Consider the following 14,903-nt stretch of genomic DNA (forward strand, 5'->3'; position numbering starts at 1 on the left):
TATGTATGTATGTGTGTGTGTTGTGTGCATGTATGTATGCACTGCATGTATGTATGTATGTGTGTGTGTATGTGAATGTGTGTATGTGTGTGTATTTATGTATGTATGTGTGTACTGATGTATGTATGCATGCATGCATGCACTGATGCATGTATATATGTATGAATGTATGTATGTGTGTGTGCTTGCATGTATGTATGTGTGTGTGTGCGTGTGTGTATGTATGTGCGTGAATGTGTGTGAGTGTGTGTGCCGTGTCAGTGTGTGTGAATGTGTAATACACGCCTCTCAGTCTGTGGTGACTCACTGGCATGTGTAGATCTGTATATTATGCTTTTCCGTGTTGCAGAAGCGGTCAGTCAGTACATCGTATCGCTGGAGGGCAGGAATGCAAGTGCAAGTCGTCTGGGGTTCACGGACTACTTTACAGTTCAGCTGGCCTCCCCTTCCGCGGAACAAGTCAGTGCGCGGGCATAGATAAATGATCAGTCTGGTCGGTGCGGTCAGAGTTTCAAGTTTCAAGTTTTAATTATCCTTTCACTCCTGTTGGAGTATGGAGGATTACTGCAAAATAATGTTTTCATACCCAGAACAAACATTTCCAAATTAAACACAACAATGTCATCAGTATAAAAGCTGAGAAAATACTTAAATATTTAACTATAAGTGTAGTTAGGCAACATTTGCAAATCTAATCATCTTAAAGCTAAATTGACTTTTTGGGCCTCCTTTGACAAAAATTAAAAACCGATTTTGGAGACAAATATTTTTTAGGAACATCTATTGCGTAACTGATCATAATTGGGACATTCCATTATAAAATGAAACTCATCCCCAATCACAGACATGTTACAAACCTTACACAGCCGTAACTCTGGTGGTATGCCTTTGTGTCTCCCTGTTTCTATTTCCAGCTTATGATTACTTCGAAATCTGAAGAAGCTGATAACGTAATTACGGCAGGCAAAGACTGGCAAAGCAATACAGTGCGATACTGAAGAATAGCACAGGACAATGAAATGCAATGCAGGACAGAACAGAATATTGTGTTGTATTTGATTGGATTATCAGACTAAGCGTCTTGTCATTTGGATGAGACGACGAAACCGCGGATTGAGGTCCCGTGTGCAGCACTTTAGCGCACTGAATAAGAACCCATGGCATCGAGAATGTTATCCTCTGGCAGAATTCAGAGGAAGAAATCTACTCGATAGGCACACAGATACAAATGCATGCACTCAAGGCCTGACTAAGCGCGTTTGGGTTATGCTGCTGGTCAGGCATCTGCTTGCAGATGTTCAGTAGTAGTGGTGTAGCGTATATGGATTTGTTCGAACGCAGTGACGCCTCCTTGAGAAACTGAAAATGAAACTGAATTGTGTTGTGTTGTATTGCATTGTATTACTTTTTGTCACGACAGATTTCTCTGTGTGAAATTCGGGCTGCACTTCATCCCCAAGGTGACTGAGCTGTCGTGGAACACCAGTTTCCTTCAAAGAATTGAGAATTATCTCCTCTTCGGCCATTATCGAGTTACCTATGTGCCAGCAAGGATCCATAAATTCTATTGAAAAAAAAAGGGGGGGGGGGGGGTGATGCGGAGGGGGACTGGTGTTAAACAACGATTTCATTGTTTATTCACCCTTTGTTCACGTACAAAACAATACAATTTTGGTGGAGATATGCAAAAATTATAACTGAACAAAGTCATTAAGTGTCAGTTAAATAATTGCAAAACCGTGGCTGACTGAGCAATGAATATTTGAATGAAAGTGATGAACAGCAACGGGTTTCAATAAAAACTGATGGTTATAAAATAAGACTCGCTTTTGACAAAAGGCGTCCAACGTTCCAGACCATAGATCTGTCTTCAGGGACTGTGTTATGTGAAGAGAGAAAAAATCCAAAAATTCCTTATTTACACTGAAAGCTGTCTTTCCTCCGTTTACCCCCATTGGTTGCAGAAAACTGCCTTTTGATTTTATTTTTTGGATTTTTTTTGTTTCTTTTGGTTGGTTTGTTTTGTTGTTGTTGTTTTTTTGTTTTGTTTTTTTGTGGTTACATAAAAATTACCGTTAGCAGATACTGTGTATATACTGTGTTGGTAAAGATGTGTTTAACTTGTGCATTCTAAATTCTCTCGGGACCTATTTAATGAAATTTTTCGTTTGATTTGCAGTGCAACAAGTACAAATGTCTTCAATCCTCTCTTTCAATTTATTGAGTTACTGTTGAGTTACACGAACCAATACTTAACTGTCGGCTCAATTATATAGCGACTGTATCTGAATGAGAAATAAGTATAGTAACCCTCAAAACAGAATCGCGTAAACCCGGCACCGGCTGAAAAAGGGTTCAGTCACGGTACAACTTCTACTGATGGTAAAACCACCGCCTCAACTAACTCACTACGCACGAAGATTGGCATTGAAACGGGTCCTTTAATTCAATTGAGATACCAGAACGGGAAATCACGGCTTTCAAAGCAATGCAGTCCGATTAAGTACAGTACATAACACTAACAGTAAAATGCAGTGCTGTGCAGAGCAGTACTGGTACACAAAAAGCTATGGTAGCTTCACAGTGCGGATTAGTAACGCCGGCAAACCTGTCGAATGCAGCACATCATAGTTAATGATTCAGTACAGTACAGCGCTGTAGAGTAGAGGAAACGCAGTCCAAAGCAGTACACTATAAGTGCAGTGCATATAAAATGTGGTGCAGTTTAGAAAAGTGCAGCATGATGCAAAACGCTACAGAAAACTACAGTACAGTAGAAAAAAACAGTAGAAAAAACAATACAGAGTGATGCAGAACAGCTTAGTGTTCTGTAGAAGTACTCCAGAATTTTGTGTTTGTTTAGTTGTTTGTTTTAGTTATTGTAATTTAATGTTCTTACGATGGGAACTGTTTTGCATTAGCTCTGAATTAAGTTTGTGTCGGTGAAACAGTTGTGTTGGCAGTACCTATGAGCGAGCTATCGGGGAACACAATTTCCTTCAAGGAATAAATTATCTCCCCTCGGCCATTGGGCTGCGTACCTGTGTGCCAGCGAGGATCCCAAAAATTCTTGGATCCAAATTTCTCACTGTTGTGCTTTCCGCCCAAACACATACATATGCAAGCCCCCTCGTAGTTGCATAAAATCAATAGCATTTTTATTTTCTTGTTACCTGAAAACTACCGTTAGCAGGTACGTTTATTCCCAATCAAACGTATGGGGAAGACGTCAATTTTTTGGGGTGTATTTAATAATATTCTATAGTACTATTTTGTTACCTGCAGTAATAATGCGCCAGCTAACAGCGCACTCTTTTAAATCTAATTATGATAGGAGGAAAAGCATGCGTTGAGACTGCCTGGAGTTTTTTTTCCCCCGTTTTTCGTGCCACAAATGGAAATGTAGCCAATAGGTGCAATGATGTAGGATGCTAAAAATGGACATTGCCGAGAATCAGTACCTGGTATGTGTTTTGTTTCTTCTTTTGGACAAGTTAGTTCTGCATAAATAAATACTGCACGGTGTGAAACGGTGTGTGGCTTTATAATTTATGGATACCGGTGGGACTTTATGTGGACACAGATGTGACACTTCTTCTTTCCCTTGGTTACCGCCTTCATCATTGTGAAGATTCTGTAGACTATAAGGGGGGTTTGCGTGTTTTTTTTTAGGTTTCCTGAGGCAGAGGTTGCTGGGCCAGGGGATGGGGGGGAGGTGGGGGGGGGAGGTGATCAGTCAGAACAGGGTGTGACTTTATATTGATGCAGATGTGACACGTGGGTATGACTTCATACTGATACAGGTGTGACTTTATATCATCTCCAATGTGACTCGTGTGTTGACACAGGTGTGGGTTCGTATTGATTCAGATGTGGCTTAATTTCTGTTGACAGGGATGTGACTATGGTGACACAGGTGTGAGTTTTTATCAGTTGTGTGACTGTACGTGCAGACACACGTGTGGCTTTATGTTCAACACAGGTGTGGCTGAACCTGACGTGTGGCTGTAGAAAGGACTCCCTGATGGCAGTAGTTGATGTGACGATGACAGCACTGAAGGATCCAGCACACCCCTTGTCGCTTTACTCAGTCCACACGTACCCTTCAGGTGCCCTCAGGTATGTAACCATGTAATCTTAGGTGTGTACCCTCAAGCATGTACTCTTACGTATGCATGCACCCTCAGGTATGTACCCTTTGGTATGTACTCTTAGTATGCATCTCTAGGTAGGTACCCTTCGGAATGTACTCTTAGGTATATATCCTCAGATTGATTGTGGAACCTTCGTTGGATGATGATTATTATGATGAAATTTTGCGTAAAAAAACCCCAAAAACACTATGTAATTTTGTGCCCAGATCAGAAGATTTAGCCCCTCCCAAGGAACCACAGAAAGAGAGAAAAGAATAATGATAAATTATGATGATAGATAATGATAGATGTATGATGATGATGATGTTATTATTGTATTATTATTTTGCAGTGAATCTTGTGCAGAGACAAATCAAAGGGCTTGCACACCAGCAGATTCAAAGCCAGGATAGAAAACAAAACTAGATTACTGTCAAAAGGAAAGCGTGAGAAATTGTAGACCTGAAAAAGAGGATGGGAGGAGGGGGATGATGGGGTGTGTGTGTTATTTTGGAAAGAGGTAAGCTTTAAGGTCAGACATGAAAGAGCTGAGTGCAGGGATTTGACGAAGCGAAAGAGGGAACTTGTTCAAAGTGTCAGGTCCAGAGACGGAGAAAGAGTGGTGGCCGACTGCGGAGTGTTTGAATTCCGGGATCGCAGAAACAATCTAAAGCTGATTGTAAAACGTAGGATGTTGTGTAGAACAAACAAACAAAAAATTCTTCAATACAGGCACACACCATTACATGACAGATCAGTATAACTAAAAAATATATCTACATAACATTACTGCCACTGATTTATCCCCAGCTACACAGAAGGTTCCGGACATTGTTCGTGTTGCATACCGACCAGGCTGCAAGCCAACAGAGAACGCTCACTTTGTCCTGGAACCGTCTGCGTCAGTGCTGATAGCGAAATGGGGTGTGGTGACTAACCTTTCCCAGCCTCTCTGCCAGGTCTGCAGTGCATCTGATGTGAGTGAGCACAGGAATCATTCAATCTGTCATTCTGATATCATCGTCTTAGATGAACAGACTATAAATAAATAAACGAATCAATTTGTCATGAAACATCTTATTTGGAGTGGAGTGGAGTGATGGCCTAGACGTAACACGTCCACCTAGGAAGCGAGAGAATCTCAGTGTGCAGGTTCGAACAACGGCTCAGCCGCCAATATTTTCTCCCCCTCCACTAGACCTTGAGTGGTGGTCTGGACGCTAGTCATTTGGATGAGATGATAAACCGAGGTCCCGTGTGCAGCATGCACTTAGCGCACGTAAAAGAACCCATGGCAACAAAAGGGTTGTTCTTGGCAAAATTCTGTAGAAAAATCCACTTGGATAGGAAAAACAAATAAAACTGCACGCAGGAATAAATACAAAAAAATGGGTGGCACTGTAGTGTAGCAACGCGCTCTCCCTGGGGAGAGCAGCCCAAATTTCACACTGAGAAATCTGTTGTGATAAAAAGAAAGAAAAAAAAACAAATACAAATATTTCTCAGCCTCTCCATACCTCTTTGTATGGCTCTGTGAGTATTCGCTCCTAGTCTGGACAATTTTTCACTACCAGTTGTTTTTTGGGGGGGTTGGTTGTTTGTTTCTTTTTTTAGTTCTAGAATAATTAGTTCCTGTTTTTGTTGTTGTGCTGTGTGGAGGGGAGTGAGGAAGAGTGGGGCTGATTTTCGGGTGGTGTTGTTGGGTTTTGCATTGTGTGGGTGTTGTGATGTATGCGTTTGGTTTCGGACGTTTGAACTGGTTTTTGGGGTGTTTACCCTGGACATTGAATTTAGTATGTACTTTTGATGCAAAGTCTTGTTATAATTGTTATGTTCGCTTCCTTAATTGGACCAATCTTGTTTTAATGGATGATGAACATATATATATATATATATACATATATATATGTGTGTGTGTGGGTGTGTTACACTCAAGCTATGAAATTGCCCATGTCGTGCCCATTTCATGAAATGGGCATTTGAAAACTTGGCCATTTCAGGAAGTGAGCAACTATCATGAATGAAAAAAATGCAGTGACAGCGAGTGTGTGTGTGTGTGTGTGGTTGCAGGACGGTTCCATCCCCCTCCCCCAGAAGGAGGTGACGTGCCAGGTGTATTTCCTCTACATCGTGTACACACCTCTCATGTCGGCGGTAAGCGCTTGTTTTATTAGATGACAGATTTTTTGTCGATGAATGTATGTATCCTGGCTTTGAGTCGGCTTAGAGCTTGGTCTCCGGTCCAGCTGAGGATAGGTGCTGTATATGTATCCATATCATTTTATTCATTTACAAATTATATATATATATATGTATGTATGTATGTACATATTTTTTTTGCTTTGATAACACAAATCTGTTATATACACATGCATATATGTGTGTGTGTGTATCTATATATATGTATACATGTATGATCTATTAAAGTATTATAAGGTCTTATAGCCTGTGTGTGTGTATCTATATGTATGATCTATTAAAGTATTATAAGGTCTTATAGCCTTTTATGGCAGAAGGGGTAGCTAATTCATATTCACTGTGTCAAGGACTCCGTGACATTAGAAAGGAGGGGCCCAGTCCTCCTTCTGCCCTTTTTAACCTCCCCTGTTGGCAGTCAGGTACCCATTAACACCTGGGTGGAGTGAGGAAATAGCACATAATGTGCCTTTGCCAAGGACTCTCATCTCTGGATCACAAGTCCAACTCTGAAGGGTTTTGACCACAATGTGTTTCTGTCATTAATTGAATGTCTGTTCAGTAAAGCGATTTTGGACACCGTGTGTGTGTGTGTGTGTGTGTGAATATATAGATACTAATTCATTGATGATTTGTAAAAGCATGCTACGTTGACTGATACCAGTTTCAAGTCGTATGAATGAAAAGCAGTATGTCACTGTGTGTCTACTGATTATCAGATTTCTACAAACATTTAAAAGATAAAAAGTGGAAATATCAGGACTCGAATTTTAGAAGGCACGTGTGGTTAGACTTTGATTTTAGAATGTGTGTATGACCAGACTGTACCCCCCACCCCCACCCCCACACCAGCCCCTCCTCACAATGTATTATTGTGTGTGTGTGTTTCAGGATAAGACACAGACTGTCTACTACGTGTTCCCAAGTATGTATAATACTGTCAAGTCAGCAGATGATTTGTATTGGGGTCAGAGTATCGACAGCTACTGATCAGATGTGTTAGGAAGTTCGGCAACATCTGGGTGTAACTGTTTAACAATCATTATAAATGATTATAGCATCGAGCAGGCTTGGTAGTGATGCGTTCGTTTTAATTGCAATGCAGGCCAAACAAAATCATATGGTACTGACAGTGATTACCGGTAATGATTATGATAATAAGTTTGTTTTGTTTGGGTCTTTTTTTTTCTTTTTCTTTTTTTTAAGGGGGGAAGCTGCGAGACAGTCAGTGAACATAACATCCCATTATGTATGATTAGGATGACATATTGGTTTGTATTTGTATTTCTTTTTATCACAACAGATTTCTCTTTGTAAAATTCGGGCTGCTCTCTCCAGGCAGAGCGTGTCGCTACACTACAGCGCCACCCATTTTTTTGGTATTTTTTTCTGCGGGCAATTTTATTTGTTTTTCCTATCCAAGTGGGTTTTTCTACAGAATTTTGCCAAGAACAACCCTTTTGTTGCCGTGGGTTCTTTTACATGCACTAAGTGCATGCTGCACATGGGACCTCAGTTTATCGTCTCATCTGAATGACTAGCGTTCAGACCACCACTGAAGGTCTAGTGGAGGGGGAGAAAATATCGGCGGCTGAGCCGTAATTTGAACCAGCGCACTCAGATTCTCATTTCCTAGGCGGACATGTTACTTCTTGGCCATCACTCCACTGGTTTGACCAGTGATGAGCAATAAGGAGTCATTTGTCAAGTCATATGGTTTACATTAAGGGGAGTTGGTATGTATAAAAGCATGTATAAAAAAAAGTATAGAAACAGGAGTGTGTGCATGTCTATTTATGTAGCTTTAGTAAAGAAACATTTGAGTGTGTGTATGAGCATGTTTATGTGTGTGTAGTTTTGTAAATATTAAAACCTGAGACTGTGCATGAGCATGTTTATTCATCCATTTATATATGTATGAAAAAACATACATGTGCGTGTATGCATGTATATGTGCTTGACTGTATGCCTGCACTAGTACGCGTACCTGCAAGAGCGTATCCGTACGTGTTGGCATGTGAAAAGGTGCATGCGTTTAGATCACCCATCTCCCCTCCCCTCTGTGTTGCAGCCACACATGACAACGGTTGTCCTCCTCACTCACCCGCCGGAGACTGGCACTCCACCTCTCCCCCCTCGCCACCCCCTTCTTCCTCCTCCTTCGCCTCCCTCCCTGCAGCAACCCAGGGGCAGAATGTCTGTCAGTCAGCAGCTTCCTTCTCACCAACACGCATCGCTGCATCATCATCGTCATCATCATCGTCATCATTATTACCACTAAGAACCACCCAGCCCACACATGTACCAACAACACCGTCCCTTTCTTCCACCTCCTCCCTATTACCAACCACAACCAGCGGCGCTGATGAACATCCCGAGTCCTATCCCAGCCAACACCTGATATCTGTTCCCAAGTCCAGTACCCCGTCACAACCTTCCAGCCGACTTTCCACAGCAGAGGAATTCCCACCTTCCACCCGTACAGAACCCAGCAGCGCCGATACCCAGACGACGGATGTCAGTACAGGCACTGACATCACCACCTCCATTTTCCGAGGTACATCATCACAGAGTAGATCAAGTTCTTCTCCTGCCACTCCTGGTTACAGCAGCAGCAGCGACAGCAGGAAGAGTGTTTATTCTGATAGCAGTTCTCACATTGAATGGCAGCTTATTATATATGTGGTGGTAGGCGTGGGTGTGGTGATGGTGGTTGTGGTTTTAGTCGTGGTCGTCCTTTGCTACCAGAAGAGACCTCAGCAGCATTGTAAACAGCAGCATTGGCATGGGACTGGTGACGGAATCTGTTCTAGTGGTGGTAAGTTGTGTGTGTGTGTGTGGGGGGGGGGGGGGGTGCTTTTTTCCAAACATTTCTTTATTCAGTTTTCAGATTACAACAATTATTGTGGTTGTTATTATTGACCCACTTGCTTAGTTATAACTGCTTGATTGATAATCCAGTGGCTAGTTTGTAGGTGAATCAGCTTGTATGATTGTTTGATAGTGCTTTTGTTTGTCTTGATGGTTCAGTTAGTTTTATTCTTGTGTTTTACTTGTTCTGGTTATTAAACATATTCTTATTTACAAATTTCATTCATTTTTAAAGTTACATTATGGTGAACAGTGAAGATTGTAGTTTTATGTCTAAGATAACTGACAGCAAAAATATTGTGTTTTTATTATACTAGCAATTTCTGAACTCAGATAGCCTATTGAAGTGTTATTTTGGGTTTTCCTATTGAAGTGTTATTTTGGGTTTTCCTATTGAAGTGTAATTTTGGGTTTTCAATGTAAAGACTACTTGAGAGAGCAACGTTACGATTAAATGATTAATAGCTTGTTTGTTTTGATTGGTTGTTTATACTTGCTTGACCACAACATCAGACGTACATATTTTTTATGCACAGGACATGATCCAGGGACTGGTATGGTCCACACAAAGGCCACAAAAAGCCCACGCCATCGTCAGTCCATCCGCCTTCAGAATGTAGATGAGCATTCCTTACATCTCACCAGTCATAATAATTATAGCAACGTTCCTGATCTTTGCCCAAGCTGTTGTCGTCACCCTTCCACTACCACAAGCAGCAGTCAAGAAGGATGTTGTTGCAGTAGTAGTAGTAGAACTATGCAGTGCACTGTAGATATCAACAGTTGTAGACCTCTCTCCCCAGAGAGAAATTCCGACAGCACAACATGTGCCTCCTCCCCCACACCCTGGTACAGACTGGCGTTGGTCTATTGCGCAGACGACCTCTGCCCCAAGGGTCGCTGCGCAAATGACCCCTGCCCTAGGGGTCATGTGACACGCCTCCGCAGGTGGCTGCGGCTGCAGTTCGGGGAGTTGGTGAAGGTCAGCGACGTGGTCATCCCAGACGCAGAGGGACTGCGGAGGTTTCGCAGCTGGTGTCAGGAGGAGGAGGGGGGAGTGCGAGTGCTGATCCTCCTGTCCAGAGAAGTAAGAGAGATCCTGTGCGGCCGGTCTCGATACTGTGAACTGTGGGAGTCCTTCATCCGCTCCGAGATCGGCCGGTGTGCGACATCCTACATGGCCGTCCGCTTCGTCCAGAATCACAGCGTCACCATGCCGGACGTTGACGGCAAGTTTTTCTCCACCATCTTCTCCGCAGAGAGGATGTTTGAGGTCTCAGACTGGCGGTGCGAGGAGCTGGGCCGACTGCTGGAGGAGCTGGTTCCGGAGGAGCATCGTGTTTTGTTCCATCCGCCCTCTTTGGTCTCCGGCAGCGAGGAGGGTTCAGCTGACATCCTAGTGGGTCTTCAGCGAATCAACGCCAAGAACGAGGATTGGTGCGCCTCCGATTTGTTCCATCAGCCGTCTTTGATCTCCAGTGACGTCAGCTCGGATGGTGTGCAAGTGGGTTTTCAGAAAATCAACACCAAGAACAAGGATTGTCACAGCTCCACGAGTTTTGAGGTGCACTTGTGATAGTGTTTCACTGTTTGTAGACAAAAGAATGGAAATGCGTTTCAGGGTGGTTTTTTTTGTTTGTTCAGGTCGTGTTATTTCAGCAGGTGCTCTCTCTCTTTCAGTCACTCTCTCTCTCTCTCTCTCTGTTGCTTTTTCTCTGTCTTTCTCTCTCTTTCATTTTTCTTTGGCTGTACAGTACTGTAAATGTTTATTCATGTATCCATGATCTGTAGTGTGTATATATGCTTAAGCACACGCATGGGGCTTCACACCCACCGCAGGTCTAGGAATCTGTTGACCTAGGAAATCAATATCTCCCTCCTTTACCCACCAGGCACCATAACAGGGATGTGACCCCACGACCCTCAAAGTCCAGCACTTTAACGATTCCACTGGAGTGATGGCCTAGAGGTAACGCGTCCGCCTAGGAAGCGAGAAAATCTGAGCACACTGGTTCGAATCACGGCTCGGCCGCCGATATTTTTTCCCCCTCCACTAGACCTTGAGTGGTGGTCTGGACGCTAGTCATTTGGATGAGACGATAAACCGAGGTCCCATGTGCAGCATGCACTTAGCGCACGTAAAAGAACCCACGGCAACAAGAGGGTTGTTCCTAGCAAAATTCTATAGAAAAATCCACATCGATAGGGAAAACAAAGGAAACTGCATGTAGGAAAAAATACAAAAAATGGGTGGCGCTGTATTATAGCGACGCGCTCTCCCTGGGGAGAGCAGCCCGAATTTCACGCAGAGAAATCTGCTGTGATAAAAAGAAATACAAATACAAATACACTGTTGCACCCGTCATGCTTTTATCACGTGGAGCAATTCTCAGGTGTGAAATGTCAGTTGGGGTCCCTCTCTTGGCGCTTCCTCCTTTCCCTACCTTTGTTTCATTTTCTCAAGGAGGCGTGACTGAGTTCAGACAAATCCATATACACTACACCACATCTGCTAGGCAGATGCCCTGACCAGCAGCATAACCCAACACGCTTAGTCAGGCCTTGAGTGCATGCATACATTATTTGTGTACAACCCAACACGCTTAGTCAGGCCTTGAGTGCATGCATGTATATTTATGTACCTACCGGAGTGGATTTCTTCTACAGAATTTCGCCAGAGGACAACATTTTTGTTGCCATGGGTTGTTTCTCAGTGCACGAAATGCTGCTGGATATGGGACCTTGGCTTATCGTCTTATCCAAATAACTAGACACTCACTTTAATTTTCCAGTCAAACTTGGGAGATCACTTTAATTTTCCAGTCAAACTTGGGAGATCACTTTAATTTTCAAACTTGGGAGATCACTTTAATTTATTTTCCAGTCAAACTTGGGAGATCAGTTTGATTTTCCAGTCAAACTTAGATCAGTTTGATTTCCCAGTCAAACTTAGTTTAATTTTCCAGTCAAACTTGGGAGATCAGTTTGATTTTGCAGTCAAACTTAGATCAGTTTAATTTTCCAGTCAAACTTGGGAGATCAGTTTGATTTTCCAGTCAAACTTGGGAGATCAGTTTGATTTTCCAGTCAGACTTGGGAGATCAGTTTAATTTTCCAGTCAGACTTGGGAGATCAGTTTAATTTTCCAGTCAGACTTGGGAGATCAGTTTAATTTTCCAGTCAGACTTGGGAGATCAGTTTGATTTTCCAGTCAAACTTGGGAGATCAGTTTGATTTTCCAGTCAAACTTGGGAGAAAAGGTGAGACAGGGCATGGAACCCAGTCCCTCATGAAATTTGTATTGGCAGATAATTGTCTTAACCATTCTGCCACTTTCCTCACTGCCTCAGTGTTCATTTTAGCTCAGATGATTTTGGTTGAAGTGTTTCTGTTTTCTGTGGTGATCTGTGCATGCCTCCAGCTATACTTAGCCTCATGTATCATTTGACGGTTGTGTGCTTCATGTTTTGAATCGCTGGCTGGATTATTCCTACCTTGGTTCCTGCTTGTCAGAGTAGTTTGACATTACGGTGTTCGTGTTTTTTTTTGTCCAGTACAGTTTTTGTTTTCTACCTTCGGCATTCTTGGGTTGTGTGTTCAACATTCTGTATTGCTAACTTGAGTGAGTGCTGTTCATTAATAATGGATTATTTCTTCGTTGTGAACTGGGAGTACTTTTGGCTTGTGTAAACTACATTAAATGTTTTGTTTGCAGTTCTTACTCGTGTGTTATTTTGGCCACATGTTTTGGTTGAAGATTTTCTTTTTGATGTACTCTTGGTCAATAGGTACTTAATTACTAATTAGTCTCTTGGTGTGTGACAGAATTGCTGTGTTGTGTAGTTGGCTTAACTGGACGTTCCAGAATTTTGCAATCTTGATTTGAATACTTCTTGACTTGAGTATTATCGAATTTGGTGAAAAGTGCTTGTCTTAGAGGCCGAGGTTCTGTGTACAACATGTTCCATAGCAGCAGACAACAGATTGTCCAAACAGGCCTGCAGGCAGTAATAAAAAGAGAGTTGATGCACTGCAGCAATGTGCTTTTCATGAGGAAGATACTTTGCTATTTGCATAGAATAATCTCTTTATATCTTGTGACAAGATACATTTCTCTGGCTTTCATATGATTGTTTGAAGGTTTATTTAAGTGATATTTGAAAGGACTCCTGCATACGAACAGTGTCTTTTCACCAGTTATTTATCTATTTATTCATTTATTTTTGTTTAGACATACACCTGATAGACAGGATGACTTGAAATGACAGTGGAGGACATTCATTTTATCTTTCCCATCCCAGCACACTCCCACCATTCTACAATCAGAATCAAAAACAAAAAGAAGTCCATGAGCTCTTGTTTTTAATAATCTCACCGGTCAGTCAACAAGGCGCAAAAGTCTGCATATGATATGAATAATTATCATGTCCAAACAAACAGGTAAAAATAAATGCTAGCTACAAACACCAGGATGAGTCGTAGGAGACCCCCCAAAAAAACATGTTAGGTAAAACGTACTAACACACACACACACACAGAGAAAGGTAAAGAAAGAAGGATACACCTGCAAAAAGATAAAACTAATGTACATAACATATGCAGAAAGAAACCAGTTACAAAACACCCTCTTCTCAATTTGTTTTTAAAACACCAGTATAAGAAAAATAAGGATGTGCTCCTCCCCCCACCCCTATATACATACACACCCACACATACAACACCCCTTCACATTAAAGTGAATGTCATTATTTTGATTGATACTTTAAGCACATTACTGAATATTATGTTTTTCAAAAAATTGTTTTTGTTTTCTTTTGAAACATTGTATTCATTTTAGAGTAAGGAATAGAGAATGAATCTGTACACTAAGTGAATGGGTATGTACACTAAGGATCGAACAAACTATTCAAGAAAGAGAAACAGAAAGTAAGCTTTTGTGTGCAGAATCAAATGCACATACAGCGCTTTTAATCATGGGTACATTGTGTATTTACTGCACCTTCCTCAAGAACGTACACGCATTCTGAACTTAAATCCCTTGTGAAAGATAGTCTTTACTAACATATGAAGAAACCTTGGGAGAAAGATATGTTCACAGAGATTTATATTCTGTTTGAATTATACAGTGAAAGGCAGTCTTGGCATGACATACATCCTCGCAATTCCCTTTACAGTTCCCATGGTAACTTGTGCACAGATCCTTGGATGGTTTTGGCAAACAGCATTAACAGCAACAACAACAAAGGGTTACTGAATGTGATGTCAGGACTACATGGTGGAACCAGTCAACTTAAATGTTGAGTGAAAGGTATTCAGTGGAACGTTGCAGACAAAGCCAGCTGCAGGTATGTCACTGCTTATAGTCCAGCCGACCACCCAGGGCCATATCAGGACTGTCAAACCATACCAATACAAAACTGTCACATCAACAAACATTAAGACAAACCCACAAAACAGTTCATGACAGTATCCCAACCATTTAGCTCCTTATGGCAAATAAGACTAGGCCATGCTGAGGATGCATGCCATTCCACTTAATTTATCATCCCCAGATTACAAAAAATTGTAAAAAAAAAAAAAAAAAAAAAAAAAGGAAAAAAAACAACAATACTTCAAAGCCAAACAAAAAATACATTTAAAAAAGGCCATATAGGCAATTAACACTGCAGAATGGGCAGCTTGTGCCTATCCCAGTGTTTACAT

The 14,903-nt window shown here is 41.7% G+C and overlaps 1 protein-coding gene across 1 annotated transcript in view; it reads left to right on the forward strand.

The window, feature by feature from the left end:
* LOC143299997 (uncharacterized) overlaps nt 1–13,308 on the forward strand; it is a 15,101-nt gene extending 1,793 nt beyond the window's left edge. Inside the window, exons 2-8 of the mRNA XM_076613552.1 lie at nt 350–459; nt 3,983–4,109; nt 4,944–5,110; nt 6,204–6,287; nt 7,221–7,254; nt 8,401–9,147; nt 9,737–13,308. Of these exons, the coding sequence (XP_076469667.1) occupies nt 350–459; nt 3,983–4,109; nt 4,944–5,110; nt 6,204–6,287; nt 7,221–7,254; nt 8,401–9,147; nt 9,737–10,776 (2,309 nt within the window). The 3' untranslated portion in view covers nt 10,777–13,308. The remainder of the gene's footprint in view (nt 1–349; nt 460–3,982; nt 4,110–4,943; nt 5,111–6,203; nt 6,288–7,220; nt 7,255–8,400; nt 9,148–9,736) is intronic.
* Nucleotides 13,309–14,903: the final 1,595 nt, after the last annotated feature.

Source organism: Babylonia areolata, chromosome 25, assembly GCF_041734735.1.
Source record: "Babylonia areolata isolate BAREFJ2019XMU chromosome 25, ASM4173473v1, whole genome shotgun sequence".
NCBI lineage: Eukaryota > Metazoa > Mollusca > Gastropoda > Neogastropoda > Buccinidae > Babylonia > Babylonia areolata.